This window comes from Lissotriton helveticus, chromosome 4_1 (genome assembly GCF_964261635.1).
Source record: "Lissotriton helveticus chromosome 4_1, aLisHel1.1, whole genome shotgun sequence".
Lineage (NCBI taxonomy): Eukaryota > Metazoa > Chordata > Amphibia > Caudata > Salamandridae > Lissotriton > Lissotriton helveticus.
In genome coordinates this window covers 104,657,765-104,675,242 of record NC_136063.1, presented here as the reverse complement: position 1 = coordinate 104,675,242, position 17,478 = coordinate 104,657,765, and the positions used below count along the sequence as shown (strand labels likewise).

Here is a 17,478-nt window from a genome sequence, read left to right as displayed (position 1 = left end):
TGATACAATATTTTTTGTCAATTGGAAGGGCCTCGAGGTGATTTAGCACACAGAGCAAGCTGTATCACAAATGTGCACTCTGACTTAGTTCTTTCAGGAAGGATTACGAGAGGGACCGAAGAACAGCTGAATATATATAAGCTGCAAAGAGCGGGAGGTGATGTTCTGGGAGGCAAAGGAGATTAAGTGAACTGGAATCAGCAGCGAGGACACAGCAAAAGACAAAGTTGTGCTCTGAAGGCGGGCGGAGATTGCCAAGCCAAGAGATGGCTGCACCCTGAGCAAGCTCCTCCGGAAGGGCCCATAAATAATACCTACCCTGCACAACCACGGCGATTTTGGATGCCTAACAAGCCGCATTAGGACCACAACTGCAGCAGTGCTACAAATGAGAAGTTTTGGAGCGATCTGAGGTCCGGCACGGAAGTTATTGCCTGAGGGACTGGCGAGGCCTGCAGCGCGACGGAGACGTCCAAGCACCGGTCTAGAGTGTGCATGGAAGAGCTGGTGAGAAAGTAGGATGTTTCCCGTACAGCTGCACAATTGTACGTTGCGGTCTGCTGGGACCCACATTTCCGTCTGCTACACCCGGAGATAGCTTCAAGACCGGGACTGGTGGGGGCACAGGAAAAAGACACCTTATAGCCACTAAGAGATTGTGATAAGCCGCTGCTGGCCAGGTGAGGTGGGGTCTGCCTTGGACGCTCAGGCCATTGGGAGACACTTGCTGGAGATCTGGATGTAGAAGCTGCATGAGACTTGTAGGTGGACTGCACTACATCAATCATTCAATCAATCCATTTCTAAAGCGCGCTACATACCCTTGAGGGTCTCAAGGCGCTGGGAGTGGGGGGGGGGGGGGCGCTGCTGATCGAAAAGCCAGGTCTTGAGAATTCTTCTGAAGGCCAGCAGGTTCTGCCGCCGGCGGTGGCTTTCCGGATACGAGGAACTGTGGCGAGGGCGAGGTTGGCTGAGCGGAGGCTTCGGGTGGGGGTGTGGAAGCTGAGTTGGTTGTTGAGGTATGTGGGTCCGGTGTTGTGAAGTGCTTTGTGTGCGTGGATGAGGAGTTTGAAGGTCAGCTTCTGGTTGACGGGGAGCCAGTGCAGGCCTCTCAGGTGGGGCGTGATGTGGCTGCGGAGGGGGGGACGTCGAGGATCAGTCGTGCCGAGGCATTCTGGATTCGTTGTAGTCGTCTCAGGAGCTTCGTTGTTGTTCGAGTAGAGGGCGTTCCCGTAGTCGAGTGACGAGGGCCTGGGTGACGTTTTTTCTCGTGTCAGGGGGGATCCATTTGAAGATCCTGCGGAGCATTCTGAGGGTGTTGAAGCAGGACGCGGAGACGGCGTTTACTTGCCTGGTCATGGAGAGGGTGGAGTCGAGGATGACCCCCAGGTTGCGTGCGTGGTCTGTGGGTTCCGGGGCTGTGCCTAGCGATGTGGGCCACCAAGAGTCGTCCCAGGCTGGTGGGGTGGGTCTGAGAATGAGGACCTCCGTCTTGTCTGAGTTCAGCTTCAGTCTGCTGTCCTTCATCCAGTCGGCTACGGCCTTCATTCCTCTGTGGAGGTTGGCTTTGGCGGTGTGGGGGTCATGACAGAAGACATGTCAAGATACAGAGACACCCACCTGCCTGTGACGACCGTCAACATATTCAGTGTTTGCAGTGCGGCATCAAGTCTATTGCAAACAGGGGCAAACCTGACAAAAATCAGCCAAAGATAAACTTCGATCATTCAAAAAAAAGCGCTGGATCATCCTGCAGAGGACCAGCAGGCACCCCTTCCCGCGGCGACATCAGCTAGTGGTGCCCCACCTGACAATATCCAATCGATGTTCCTCACAATACAAACAGCACTTACAGACAGCCAAATTGACTCCTTAACGCACAGAGTGGATAGAATGTCGGAGACCTGGATCGACATACAGAGAGACTTGACATGGCCGAACGGTGGATATCAGAAGCTGAGGACACCAACAACCAGATCACCACCAAACAGTCCAAGATAGACAAACAATTGACAGCATTGACCGCTAAAGCAGAGGATTTGGAAGCAAGATCCCGGAGATGCAATATTCGAATAATGGGAATTTTGGAAACCACAGACACAGGCCCCATGGAGAAATGTGTGGACCAACTTTTAATAACGCTGATGGGAAGGGATACCTTCTCGGAGGTCTTCATAATAGAAAGAGCACACAGGTCCCGTGCCCCTAGGCCTCCACTAGGCACTAGACCGCGACCCATCATTGCTAAGCTACTAAATTATAGAGGCAGAGACGCGGCGCTACGTAAGGCCTGTGAACTGGGCACCCTAAGACATGAGGGCATGGAACTAGAATTATATCAAGACTTCACACAATGAGTCTTTCTGACAGTCTTTTCAAAAGGCTGTAGGAAATAGACATCGTGATCCTGACAGTGGTGCCTGAGCAGGCACCGCCTTCACTCAGGATCACGATTCTGACCTCTGCCGGTCAGGATCAGTAGCCTGTCTGAAGTGGTGGTAGGCCCGAAGGGCTGTTTGTCGTGGGACTGCCACCAACGGCCTGTGGGTGGTGCTCCCACAGGTATCATAATGTGCCACTTAGTGCTTCAGGACCACTAAGCAGCTTTCAATGCCGTTGATCACACAAACTTACTAAAAGTACTATTTGATATAATTATATGGGTCATTGCACCACTATGGCTGAAATCATTCCTGATATCAAGGTTTTAAAAGAACACGTTGTTTATCTTCAGTAGTGCTTTTTCGGGTAGATAATTTATCTAGCTGCAGATTTCACACCTAATCCACAGGCGACAGACTGGATCTGGAAAATCTTCCATAGTATCTCTGTGGGCCGGAAGGTGGCGTTAAGCGACTCCACCCTAAAGCCGTTGTGCGCCAGAAATGACGCATGGGGCCTAAATAAGAGTCACTCTAGAGCGGTGACTTAAGACTGTCCTTGCCCACACACATGTGCCCCAAAAGTAAATTGGTAGACAGTGTGCAGATTCCTAGACTTGGGACTTTATTAAAGGTTAGGTTTCAAACACAGAACAGAGAGGATGGGAGGGTCAGTGAGGAATCCGTGGCTAGATAAAGTCTCCACCAGAAGAACCATTAACAAAGGTAACTAACTTGTTCTTCTGATGGACATCCAGCCGCAGATTCCTCAACTTTTGAATAGATACCATAGCAGTACCTATAGAGACGCCTGTGGATGGACTCAAACCAGGAAGTACTGCAGAACTGAGCGGCCAAAGAGGCCTTCTTGGCGGACCGGACTATCCAGACATTAGTGATTTGTGAACTTATGGAGGGACGACCACATAGCTGCCTGGCATATGTATAGGACAGGGACTCCATGAGATAACACAGTGGAAGCATCTTTGGCACTGGTGAAATGGGCTTGCAGCCCTTGTGGAGACTGATTCTTTGCCAATGTGCAGCTGATCTTAACGCAGAGCACAATCTAGCGTCCAATGGTACACTTCGGCACAGCCTTGCCTTTTTCACTCCATGAAGAACTGACCATCCACCCAGTGGTATCTGATGAGATCAATGAAGAAGCTGGGTGCTCTTTTGGGGCTCAAGCGATGGAGCCTCAACTTCTCCTTAGAGAGGTGAGGTGGAGCAAAGAGTGATGATTTAGCAGATATGGAACGGATTTTGGGACAAAGGATGTCCTAGAAAAAAGCAGCACCAACTTTTGGGGGAAAAAGATTGTGTATGGTGGGTTAACACGCAAAGCCCGAACCTGGCTCACATGCCATGCTGCGGTAACACAGTTTTGATGGTGAGAAGCTTTAAAATCCATCTATAGAGAGTCTCAAATATCAAATCAGATAAGTAGGGACATGGTTGAGGTCCAATCGGGGCATCCCAAAATGAGATGGTGGAAACAAATGTTGGCTTCGAAAAAACACATCACAACAGGTGAATTAAATAGAGAGGGCTGATCAAGCAAAAAAAGCTGAAAGATAACCTAATACAGTGCCCGGGGAAAGGCCTTGCCTGGCAGGACAGAACAAATAATAAAACATTGTACAGCTTAGCCTGTAGGGGGTCAATCTGGCACGCCCAACACCAAACCACAAATGTGTCCCAAAGAAAGGCAAATACAGTTTTTGTTGGCGGACATTTAGCTGCCACCATAACATCAATCTTCTTCAGAGGAAGGTCGAAGGTGTTCAGCTGTCGCATCTCAATCTTTAAGCTTGATGGTGGAGATTGCGAAGGTAGGGGTGGAGAAAGCAACCGTTCTGCTGCCGATAGGGGCATACACCAGACCCTGGTGCTCCTGGACCTATCGGCAGCGTACGACACGGTGGACCATACCATCTTATTACACCGTGTCGAACAAGCAGGATTGCAAGGCCCGGCCCTCGGCTGGGTGAAATCCTTCCTGAGCGACCGATCCCAAGCAGTTAAGCTCGAGAACTTCACAGCGCCCAAATTGTCTACTACCTGCGGCGTCCCGCAAGGTTCATCATTGTCCCCCCTCCTGTTTAATTTGTATCTCAAACCCCTATTACACTCCTTAAAAAACAGGAGGGTTACGGTCTATAACTATGCGGACGACCTTCAGCTCATTTTCCCACTAGACTTAACAGACTCCGCTGAGGAATTTCAGGCTACCATGCTGCACATTCAAGGGTGGATGGAGCTGAACCATTTAAAACTCAATCCCGGGAAGACCGAGCTGGTACTCCCGGGTAAAAGCTCAATCAGCTGGGGCCCTCACTTCTGGCCGTCATCAATGGGCTCCCCTCCGTCTCCATCTCTCTCTGTGAAAAGCCTCGGGATCACCATCAACTCTGATCTCTCTTTGAAAAGCTAGGTGGGAGCGGTGATCTCGTCTAGATTTCTTCAGCTACGTAAGATCAAGAAGATCGCCTATCTACTCACGCACCCTGCCCTCATTCAGGTGGTTATCGCCTTGGTCCTCTCCCGATTAGATTTTTCTAATTCTATCTATTTAGGCCTCCCCCAGTTTCTGTCCACGCGTTTGCAAATCGTGCAAAATCAGGCGGCTAGACTAATCTTCAAAAGCAACGGAAGGAGCTCGGCGAAACTATTGCTGGCCACTCTTCACTGGCTACACATAGCACAACGGGTAACATTTAAGGTAGGCTGCTTGGCCTTTAAGGCTCTCCACGGGAAAAGCCCTAAGTTCATTAATAACCTTATAACTAAATATGAGCCGACCAGCAATCTCCGATCTGCCCATCTGTCCCTCCTCTCCCTGCCCTCCTTTAAAAGGAAACGTCTTGGCGGATGTCGTTTCGCTCATTTGGCTCCAAAGGTCTGGAACTCCTTCCCCATGTCACTTATGGAATTCAGGGGTGTACTGAAGACCTGGTTATTCAAGCAAGCGTTCGGTTAGGTACTGTTTTGTCATCTCTCCTCACCATTAGCGCCATGAAACCTCTGGGTGCCCGCACGCTTAACAAATTCGGAATAACATAACATAACATACCATACAGCAGATCCTCCAGGAGGGGCAGCCCGATCAGAAGGCAGATGCTCAAGCCCCGGAGTGCTGGATACCATACTCTCTGTGTCCAGTCAAGAGCCACTAGGATGACTTTGGCCAGGTCTGTCTTGATCTCTTTGAGAACTTGGGGCAATAGTGATATTGTGGAGAAGTGTGGCTCACTGGTTAGAGCAGGCAGACCCTGAAGCAGAGGTCAGACCCGGGACCAGGGTTCAATTCCCGACGCGGCAGGGTCTTGAGCTCAAATGTCCATGGACTCGATAATTCTCGCTTCGGTGCCTGACCTAATCATGGGTTCACACTCTGCAACTCTGGGCATTAAGCTTGCTTAATCTCCACAACGGCCCCCCTGCGGCGGGATGCCTGGCTTTCACCTTGGGGATGCCCTGTAGGGGCTATCTCACAGGGAAAAGCCAGGACGGGTTCCCAAGGCAAGCGCGGAGATACCCCTTCGGGGGTCGATTCAGGCGCTATATAAGAAACATAATAATAATAATAATAATTGTCAGGAAGGTAGAATGGACTCCCAAGTTCCGCCCGAGATGGAACGAGTCGCTGAGAAAGAAACTCCTTAAAAACTCTAATGCACAGAATGATTGGCTCTGTACGTTCTCTGCAGTGGTGTACAGATCAAGCCAAGAATCTCCCCATTTGCAAAGGAGACCTTGCGCCACCTCTGGATATAGCTGCCATTTGTAATCTGCTAGATGCCAATAGCTGAGCTCATGCACCCTGGCAGTCAATGATCCTACCGAATGACTCATCACCAGGAATATTACTTGGTGGTCCAGCCATGTCTGGAGTTGAGCCGTCCTGGCAAAGGGTCAGAGACTCAACCCCACCCTGTATGTAACAGTACCACATGGCAGAAGCGTTGTCAGAGCACCTATACCAGTGTCCCTTTGATGGATGGAAGGAAGCCTTTCAGCTCCAAGCAGATGGCCCTCGCCTCCATAAGGTTGAAAGGGAGCAAAGACTCGGCATCTGATATCCACCTCTCCTGGATGGCTGCCAACCCAGAAGCAACATATCAGTCGAATAAGTTACTTACCTTCTGTAACGCCTGATCTGGGAGAGACAAGATCTAGCCGCAGATTCCATACCTTTGAATTATCCCCAGGTGGCAGACTGGCTCGAGAAACAATTCTACAGCAGTACATTTGCGAGTCAGTAAAGGGTGTTGAATAACTCCGCAACATCGTCCACATAAGGCCTCGCCCGACGCCAGTTTCCTCTGAAACTATTTTCTGTGCTAGAAAGTGGAGCCACATATAGCAACTGCTATGGAAAAACTGTGCCCAAAAAGAGCAAACAATTTTTTTGTTTACTAATAAAAGGCACAGAGTGCATAGAAGGGATCTGGATGTAAGGGAGAATCACTTTGCAGAGCCTGGGGGATGGGTTAGTTGGTAAGGTATCTGAGGCTACATCTTGTCTATACTAGATGAGGTGATTCCGAAAGTAAGTACCTTATTTATCTGATAGAGACGTCTAGCCTCAGATTCCTAACCTTCGAATGAGATAGCCAAGCAATACTATCCCTGAGGAGGACCTGGAAACTGATCCCAAAAAAGATTCTTGAGCAGGCTGTAGGGTCTGCATAAGAAAGGACAGAGATACCCTCTGCCAGGAAGGAAGGTGAGAAAAAAGACATCCCACCAGAAGCATTGTAGAGAACCTTTTATGGAACCGAATCTGCAACTCAGCATAAACATGGGAAATGACATCCTGGCAGAAGAATAATAAGAGTTGGAAAGAACACTCCACATAAACCTATTACTACAACACCTCCTGTAATGAGAACCAGGCTATGTGAACAGGGCAGAACTCCAAGGACAATAGCTAAAATTAATGAGTCAGTGCTCTGAGCCACAAATGTGAGCCATGCAGAGAGCACCAACCAATAGTTAAAGAAACGGATTGTGATTAAGAGCACAACCCAGGCCACAGACCATGTGTGGTCACAGGAAACACCTCAAGAGGGAAGGAGGCTTTCTTGAAGTATGCAATGCATATATATACATATATATATATATACACACACACACACACACACATACATTATCTATATACATATATTTATATACGCACAATACACACACACACACATATATATATATATAAACACACAAATACACACACACACAACATATACTAAAACTTACACTGTGCTTAACCCTTTAAGTGCTGCCGTCGGCCAACGGTCGTCACGGGCACTACCTCCCCAGTGCTGCGTGCGACCGCTGGACGTCCAATTCAGCACTGGATAATGGACAGCGCAGCACTGGGGAGGTTTATTTACGAAGCTCCTAAGGTGTTAAAAGGGGAACATATAAATGGGCACAACATCAGGCATGGGACAAAGATGACAGCAGGGGAGAAACAACCTCTCCACAATAGAGAAGAAAGACCACCATGGAGGACTGCAAAAAGGGTCAAGCTGAACGAGGCCAACACAGGGAAAGCCTTATCAGACAGCCAGACCCATTCTTAAAAGAAAGAATATCAGACTGAGAAGAGACTGAAGCAGCAGACAAAAAACTGCGAACACAGTATGTGAAGGCAAATGCCACAAGTAAAGGCTCAATCAAAGAATGAGTGCAAAGAACCGAAGTAACAGATGGAGAGGCAGTACCTACAGCCTAACAAGCGTGGAGGCCAGGGCAAAGGAACACATGCCCGGACAACAAGCCATGCAACACCGTGAGTGAGGATCCTGACGTCACCCAAGTTCATAATTGGTATGCTCATTAGTACAAGGGAAGCAATCTGTATCCGCATCACAAGAAAGTAAAGAACACCAACCTACGCACAAATCAACCCAGAGAGGGTTGTCAAGGAACCCATGTCCGAGAAGAAATTAAAAATTAAAAATAGTCATAAACCCCCGAAAAAGGGGCAGAAGGCGCGTCTAAAAGCAAGTCAGGCTATTAACAATACGGTGGGGTTGGTAACTGAGGTGTCACAGAAACGTCCCCAATCCAAAGGTGAGAAGCAACAGCAGCCTTTCACATGGCAGAGGCATATTAAAACAAACCATGCAGAGGCATAGAAGCGAAAGGGTCGGCCGAGTAGGCCACCCACACCAAGATACAGACAGAGCATGTCCGCATGGAGCCTAAAAGGAAAAAGGGGGAAAGAGGGCAGGAGCCCGTCTTGACCACATACAGTGAAAACTAGCACAAGAGGTGCTAATGCCTAAAGAGTTAAAGAAGGGACGCAATCTAGGACAGGACCAGACAATGTACCCTACGCCAAGAACCATTCCCCTTCCCTTACGTAAACTAGGATAAAAGGGCACCAGATTGAGAGTAATAAGGGCACCAGATTGAGAGTAATAAGGACCCCGAGCACCCTCATCCAGCTTACAAGGGGTACTAAAATGTCAGAAACATATGGAGAAATATGTTCAGGGCATACAGACTAATGACAGGGAACAAGTCAACAGAGAGCAAGGCAAAAGTAAATCTGCACAATACCATGAAAACACCTTAATCAGAACTTGGGTAGAAAGCAAGAGAACAAAGTGCAGCCAGCTGGCGTCCAAACGAAACAGGGCTAGAAAATAAGAAGCATCCCAAAACAACCAGGGACCACATCCTGTCATCGACAAGGTAGAATGCAAGGGAAAACAAATACCTGCAGAGGCAGGCACACCGCACCTGATGCCACTCAGGTGACAAGTGAAAAAAAACAAAAAAACAACAGGCATCGCACTAGGACGGCTCACACAGAAAAGAAATGAAGGAGACCATCCCTGGCCAGATTGAGTGCTAGGGAAGAGAGGGCTATATAGCAATCTGGGATTAAGATTTATTGCCAACTCAGACTATCCCAAAAACGGCGCAAAGCGGAGTCAGCGAGAAGCCAGAGGTGCATAGCAAGATACGCCAGCGTTAAGCTACCAAAAGGGTTATGGCTCGCCAAACAGAATCTGTGGTAGCCATGAAAAAAAGAATCAGCAATTTAGCCACCTGACGGCCATCCTCAGCCACCTGAGCATTAGTGTCCTGAGAGTGATAAGGGGCTAAGGGGAGAAGGTGCAAGACCAAATCCCACAACAAATGAGAAAAACAGCCCAAAACATAAGCTGGATTGAGGGTCCACAAAGCGGAGCTGGTGGCAGAAAAGAGATAGCGACCAAGAGCATCTAAGCTTCGAGACTCTGTCTGGGCAGACGTCAGGCACGGCGCTGATGTCGGGGAAGGTTGTAGCAGCATGAACCACAAAGCTACGTGGAGTAGGTTGACAAGAAAGGCAGAGCGGGTCTCCAGGTACCAGATCGTGCCTATGCGCTATAGACCAGTCCACAGAGGACTTTAGAAAAAAGTTTAGCCCAAGCGTCCAACAAATTATCAACAAGCATTTGCATGGCCAATAGGTCTCGCCTTTGGGACCTTCTAAGTGTTTAGCCTTGCAACAGTTGATGTTGTTGCACCAAGGATATTGTGCTGCATAACTAAATACTTCTAAGGTCCCAAAAGCGGGACCTATTGGCTATACCAATGCTTGTTTGATATGGGGTGTGCACCAAGCTCTGAAGGCCAATAGTGTCCGTATTTGAGTAGCTCCTATAACAGGGATGATTACCCCTTTTACATCTGCCCCTTGTGCAAGCCTCGTCTCTCTTAGTGGTCTTTCATCCTGTGGATTTGTGTGTCTTGCACTCCTTGGTTCTCTGTCTTCTCAATTAATCTCTTCCCTGGCAGTGTTTACGACCAGGTTAGACTGACTTCCTTTTTCATAGGCATCCACATTTTCCATGCCTTCGCTCTCTCTCATTGCAAAAAATATAGCTTCATTTACGGCTTTTGGCTGCTAAACGCTTGCACCTTTGTCCAGATAAGTGTCATTACTTTCCTGCACTTTTAATAAATTTGAGCCTTGAAGGTTTTCTCTGGTATCATCAATAAGTTACTCTAATTATATAGTGGGTTCATTAGTATTCTTTGTTGTTCTTTCTGTTACATCTTCTCCCTCTGCCATCTCTCTGCCTGCTAAGGGATTTGCTTCAAGCAAATGAGAACAAGGAGGGTATTGTTTCTGAATGAACTATGTAAAAATACTGAATTCCCTGATTTATAAGTTATTATTAGAAGAAGGCCATTTTGGAAAATCCTGAAAAAGTGGGTAACAGCAGATATAGCACTAACAGGTGAGGAGTTATGTCTAGGTTGTCTCAAAATCCAATCCATAGCTTGATTTGGGCGATCGAATTATCAATGTATATCGTATTTTATGCTAGTTAGTCTATGTTATGCACCAGTGACAATTTAGGTGTGGTTTCTGGAGACGAATGCTGAACATCCTCGATGTAATGAAAGACGGACATGGGGTCATGTTTGCAGACAGTTAAATAATCTAAGACATATAGTGAGAAATTCAAGTTTCCATTCTGACCTACGCGTACATAGACATTTAAAAGTAAACAGTTTTATGATAGATATATATATATATATATATACATACATATAGATGTTGCAAACCTGGCCACCATAAAAACATGTGTGTATATATTTGTACATAGGAAATTGTTGGCACTGTATATATTTTTCACCAATTGAGCACCTTTCACACAAATGTCACTTAATTGCACTCTAATATTGACAGTCTACTCATGCTATGTATGTGTACACTGAATGAAGTAATTCTGTTATAAATACATAGTACAATCCCTTGATTTCATGACTTATTTGTTAAGTACCTAGTTCCTAGAGCTGTGTTTATCGGAGTACATTAATCTCGGATTGCAATATTAGCATGGTGAAATCGTTTTGTTTTACCCAACAGAACCATTTTTTTGTAAACCACCTGATGAGGGCTGTGAGACAGAAACCGGTCCCAGGATGCTTGTTTCCGGTCCAGGGTAGACATGGTTGGCAGTTGGGGCTGGACTGATCCCATGAGGCACAGGGTCAGACTGATTTGCATATGGCCATGTCTGAACTGGGGTGGCGGAGTGAGCTAAAGAATGATGATGGATTAAACCCAGATCAGTTGGCTGAGGGTGAGTGCTTGCAATGTTCAACACTCTGTCCATCATCCCCTTTGGTTTTGCTTTGTTTACACTAAAGGCATGGCAGGTGGGGCTCTGGTGGAGCAATATAAATAAAAGTCTAAAATCTGAAACTAAACTGTTGGTCCACAATCTCTATGCGTTTGACCTCCAACAAGACTTCATTGGGTCTATGGACCAAGAATTTTAATCTACACAATTCAACTGGCGAAAAAAAGCAATTCATGTCCGAATAAATAAAATTCAATCCTAAAATTTGAAAATCTCCTGAGAACCATCACCCGGAGGACAGCACATCTTTCTAAACCGTAAATAAGTACAACATAGTCTTGCACCACAGAGAACATTTTCAAACAAGTATCAACAATGCCTAAATGTCTAATTTAGACCGGAAAAGTCAAGTCAACCCAACTATTGTGTTTGCCATTGTTTTTCTCATTTTGGGGGTGGTTGACAGGCACTACCAATGGAAATACATAATAGGTGATCTAACATGACTGCTGTACAACCAAATACACGTAGAGAATATCAACTAAGAGTTGAAGCTTAAGCCACTCTATATATATATAGATTCTCTGAATACGAGTTCCGAAAAAGAGAAGGGCTTCGGTTCACAGGAGAATGTTCGCTCAAGAGAAAAGCAAATTGTATGCAATCAAAAGTGTGACCATAATATGCTGTTGCAATAATTAATTTACTTCCAAACTCCCAGAATTCCAAGTAATGTTTTGTAAAATTAAACAAACTTTCTAAAACATTCCTGCTTCTGATCATAGCCAAGTACTGAAAAAGTAAACCCTAATCAGGAAGTTACTTTAAAACAAAAACAAATACCTCCTCAGAAAGGAATTCCACCTCCGCTTTGTATTTATTTTCCTTAGAGCTTCGAGCAATCTCTACAACCACAGCAGTGCACGCCTGCATTCCAGAGGTTGGCAGGACAGCTTCTTCGTCAAGAAGGGCATTTAACAAGCTGCTCTTTCCAGATCCTGTATCACCCACCACAGCAATGTATGTCTTGGAGGGCTCCTTTGTCTGGGCCTTGAGGCTTAAAATTGAGTCTCTAGAAAACACAATAAACACATATAATACCTTTCCTCTGTAATGACTTGTAGATTTTGAATTGGTTTGAGTTTAAACAGATGAGGGCATTAAAAGGGAAAATGAGGGCAAGTCACCATATTAACGTTTGTAAGGTAGCAGATAGGTCTTTCATCATCCATGACTACGCGACCACTCTCTACAATCTGGGAAACTGCTTGTCTTCGTACACAATGAATATTGGACAAAGCTTTGGCCTGTTCCACAAACTGCATTTTGAATGAGTTTACACTTTTTTTTTAAACTGTTTTTATTACATTATCGATAAAATGTATTACAGACAGTACTCATTTACATTCCTTATTCACTTAGATCACGTTTCTTATAATTCACATAGTCATTAAAACATTGCATAACTTAACGCTCAAACATGTCCCCAGTCTATTCCTCCCATCGCTCTCGTCATTCCCCCTCTGTCTCATCCTCTGAGAGATCCCCATCTGAGTCTGGCAAAGATTCACAAATGTCCCCTCTGAAAGCATTCCACGCCGCCCATATCTTATTCCATTTCCGCGGACATCCTCTAGATGCATATACTGTACGTCAGTGATCATCGTTAGGTCCATATTACTACACCATGCAACTAGTGTCGGCACCTCCGCCGCCCCCCACCTCTGTGCAATGTCTCTCTTGGCGACTAGTAGACCCAGCGTGGTCCAGGTCTGCCTATAACGTGTGAGGTCATTAGGCTCCCATATGTTTAGCAGACATCTTCTCGGTTCTGGTAGAAGTGATGTTTCTGTTGTCTGTGATATCGTGCGAAGCACCTGCCTCAAAAAATCGCTTATTACTGGGCATTCCCATATAGTATGGAAAAAGGTACCCTCTTCCCCGCAACCTCTCAAACAAAAAGGATGTGGTGCTCTCTGCATTTTATGTAAGGTGACCCTGGTGTAATATATTCGATGTAGGATTTTGAGTTTTACTAATCTCAACCTAGCCGAAATGCCCACTTCCCTAGGTGCTGCCAACACCTCTCTCCACTCCGGGTCATCCATGTCACCCACCTCCACAACCCATTTCTCTTTCAATTTACCGGTGTGGTCTGGCAGATTATTGAGTATTTTCCGGTATGTGAGTGATGTGGCACTCTTTTCCATATAGTCTGTAAGTAGTCGGTCTTCTATGGGGGAGGCTTCAGGGAGTTCCTTATCTGGTGTGAGTGCAGACATTAAAGCGTGTCGTATTAGCGTGTATCTAAATCTTTCATTCGGGCCTGGGTTGTATTGCTGCTGAAGCCGAGCGAACGGCACCACTGTTCCTTTGTCCCATAAATCTCCCACTGTGGAGATACCTATGTTGTCCCACTGTGTAAAAGCCCTTACATCGTCGCAGTTGTCCCAGCGCCCTGGTGTCCCAGAGCGGGGTCAGCTTTGTTATCACACCTCTCCATCCCAGTCGAGCTTGTGCCGCGTACCAAATCAGTGCTGTGTGTTTAGTAGGACCCACTAATTTCGCGACTAGACTCCAGTTGCGCCCTATCTGCTCTGTATGCTGGATCTTCATGGGGAATATGGATCCAGTGGTTTATGACTTTAAGTTGTGCGGCCCAGTAGTACAGTTGGAGATTTGGGAGTGCAATCCCCCCGTCATACCAGCTGTTATATAGTTTCGCCTGTGCTATGCGTGCCGGGCGATTGCCCCAAAGAAGGGCCGATATCAGTGCCGCTACTGATTTGCATATGGCCATGTCTGAACTGGGGTGGCGGAGTGAGCTAAAGAACGGTGATGGATTAAACCCAGATCAGTTGACTGGGGGTGAGTGTTTGTATTGTCAACGCTCCGTCCATCACCACCTTTGGTTTTTCCTTAGTCCACCAGCATGGACCAGGATAAAAGAAAGTTGTGTCTCACATTTGGATTATACTCTGGAAAATATAGAACTCTTTAGTCACAGCCAAGAGCTTTGTATTGACCAACGCCCAGAAAGCAATCAGGTACCCCAAATTAACAGTGTTTCAACAAATATCCAAAGATGTTGCATGATGGACATGCTGCGAGTTGGAAGAGAATGGAAATTGTCGACACCAACACTGTTTCTGCGAAATCTTCTGGATCTGGGGAACCCTACTCGTAGCTGATTGAAATTTATAAAATGTATCTTAAATATATATCCAAGGAAAATCTGCAACAAAACCCAGCCTTTAATGGTACCAGCAAAACAATGGGTGCCCCGGAAGTGAGACATTGGAAGAAGCTCCTGAACAGGTTGCTACGACAACTAAGAATAACTCCACAATGCCCAACGTTAAAAATGGAAATAAAACAAGTAAGGAGTAAATTGAAAAAAAAACTTTTGGAGTTCAAGAAATTAAAATAGGATGAATCCTGTGCAAAGATTACTTGAGCCAGTAAGAATAAGGACACAGTAAACTTTTGGCGAATGATTAACATGAAAGCGGACTGACAGAGAATATCCATCAACACAAATTTCAGCAAAGGGACCTAGGCAAGGTATTTAACAAATCATTTCTCAGCACTTGAGGATAAATCAAGTAACCCACATCTTACAAAATATGAACACCCACATATTAGCACCCTGACAAACAAAACATTTCAAAACAAAGCCAATGCAGATGTATTTTTCTTCAAAATCGAACTATGGCTAAAGGCAGTATGGATGCCTGGTTGGAATGCAGTGAGCTGGATAATGACCCATTAAGCTTTTTGCATAAAGATATTCAGAAAATGATCACAAAATCATGTGCTGATTGTGGGTCAGGTCCAAATGGCACTATTTAAAAAAGACCCTACATTTTTAGCTAACAGGCTCAATGTACGTTATAGCCATATTATATACACACACAAGAAATTCCTGAGACTTGGAGGGGATCAATAATTTAGCCAAACTATAAGGGCGAGGAATTCGACGAAAACAAATAATTATCATCGGATTGTACTGATCTGCTGAAGCTAAATATTTCGCAAATCTGTTGCTAACTGATCTTGAAACCTGGACAAATGAACAAAGAATTATCCCCTGAATCAAGCTGGGTTCCCTCGGGATCAAGGCTCTGTATCAAATCTGTTGGTCATCTCCATGTTAATGTCAAATTCAGCCCAGATGCGTGTTTTGTTGATTACAAAGCGGTATTTGATAGAATTTCAAGAAAACACCTCTGGGGAAAGTTATGAACTTGGGTGTTCCTCCGTGCTTTTTACGAGCGATAGAGCTGTATCATCTCCAACCTTACAGGGGAGCTCAACACAGTTAATTCACATTCTGCGAATTTAGGAAATAAATACCCGTTTAACCTAATTTACGCGGATGACTTGGTGCTGTTAAGTCATACAAGGATGGGTCCACAGAGGCTAATGAGATACCTTTTTGAATAAAAAAGCTAAAAAAGCTGAGGTCAATCGAGAAAAGACCAAATATTCCCATCTCTGGGAGAAGGTTGACAAAGCCGCCCCATGGAAGGAGTGAGCATTAAAAGTATCAGAATACAAGTATCTCGGAGTCTGGTTAGATGAAGGGGATACATTAAAAAGAAGGCATTTGCCCTCAGGTCCACCTGAGATCTAATATGTATCATAATAATATCTTTATTTTTCGGTTAATTAAAACCATTACAATTACATATAAAAAAAAAAAGGAACACGTGCATGTTGGCAAGCTTTACAGATCGTGGTTCTTGTCGAAAGTCTATGCACATTTTGCAAATTATTAAAAATGTGAATATTAGAATAAAATAACAAAATGCACGCATTTTCGGCTAAACTGACAGAGGAGACCTGTTGGAAGTCGCCATCAAAGTGCTTTTTGTAACAGGAGATTTTGCTGAGTAGGGAGTGTATTCAGGCGTAACGTGAAACAGGTCCTGATAAAAAAAAATGCCATTGATTAGATTACCGACAAAGTGCTTGTGCATGACCATTAATAGCAAAACTAGTAAATCATTGAGCTGAAAGGTATTATTGATGGTTGGCTAATAAACGTCGGCACTGTTAGAAGATACCCTATCACTCTTACTGGCCGCCATTCATGACTGGGGTGTGATGTCTTGCCAAGTTTGGGGGATACATGTGAGGTGGAATGCGTGATGGCTTGGCTATCCGGGATGATAGCACTGTTAAGCCAAGCTCAGACTGGAATGTTACGAGGCTCCCTAGTAGCTCTGCACTAGATAAGGCACTTAATGGATTGCTGCAGAGGACACTTTAAAGTATTTGCGTGGTGCAATTAAAGAAACAGGTCCACCGCTGCATTCGATCTGTTTGTTAACTTGTTGAAGGTTGCTAGTCCTTGATAGTGGAGGGCTTTGAAGGTGTGTGTCTGTGGTTTGAATTGGTTTCTCTTCTGGACGAGGTTCCTCAGGTGCAAGGTGATGTGGGTCCGTTTGGGCAAGTAAGGGTCAATCTGGCTGCTGAATTGGTAGTGAGACAAAATATCGAAATTAAAATATCGATATACAATAATATCGATGTTTTAATTTCGATAGTAAAGAATATCGATGTCCAAAATATCGACAGACAGAATATCGTTTTTTAAGGTATGTATCTTACTAATATCGAATTTTACTAATATCGAAATTTTGTTTAGTGTTATGTATTTTATTATGTTGTTTATATGTTTGTTAAACATGTTTTGTAATGTATGTTTGAAAATGTGTAAATTTGTTTACATTTTGCGTTTTAGTATCAGAGCGGGTTGTGGGCTTATAGGGGAATAGGGTGGGAAGTAATTTAATAATAATTAATTAATTAATATATGTTTGTAAATATTTTTTATTAATAATTAATTGGTAATTAATTAATATTAATTAGTTAATTAATTAATATAATTTTGTACATATTTTTAATTATTAATTAATTGGTAATTAATTAATATTAATTAGTTAATTAATATAATTGTGTACATATTTTTAATTATTAATTAATTGGTA

General features: G+C 44.9%; 1 protein-coding gene across 4 annotated transcripts in view; it reads right to left on the bottom strand.

The window, feature by feature from the left end:
- Positions 1-17,478, bottom strand: part of NUGGC (nuclear GTPase, germinal center associated) — a 1,180,213-nt gene that overhangs the window by 821,757 nt on the left and 340,978 nt on the right. For all 4 annotated transcript variants that reach the window (XM_078686520.1, XM_078686521.1, XM_078686519.1 and 1 more), the window contains exon 8: positions 12,326-12,554. In XM_078686520.1, coding sequence (XP_078542646.1) covers positions 12,326-12,554 — 229 coding nt within the window. The remainder of the gene's footprint in view (positions 1-12,325; positions 12,555-17,478) is intronic.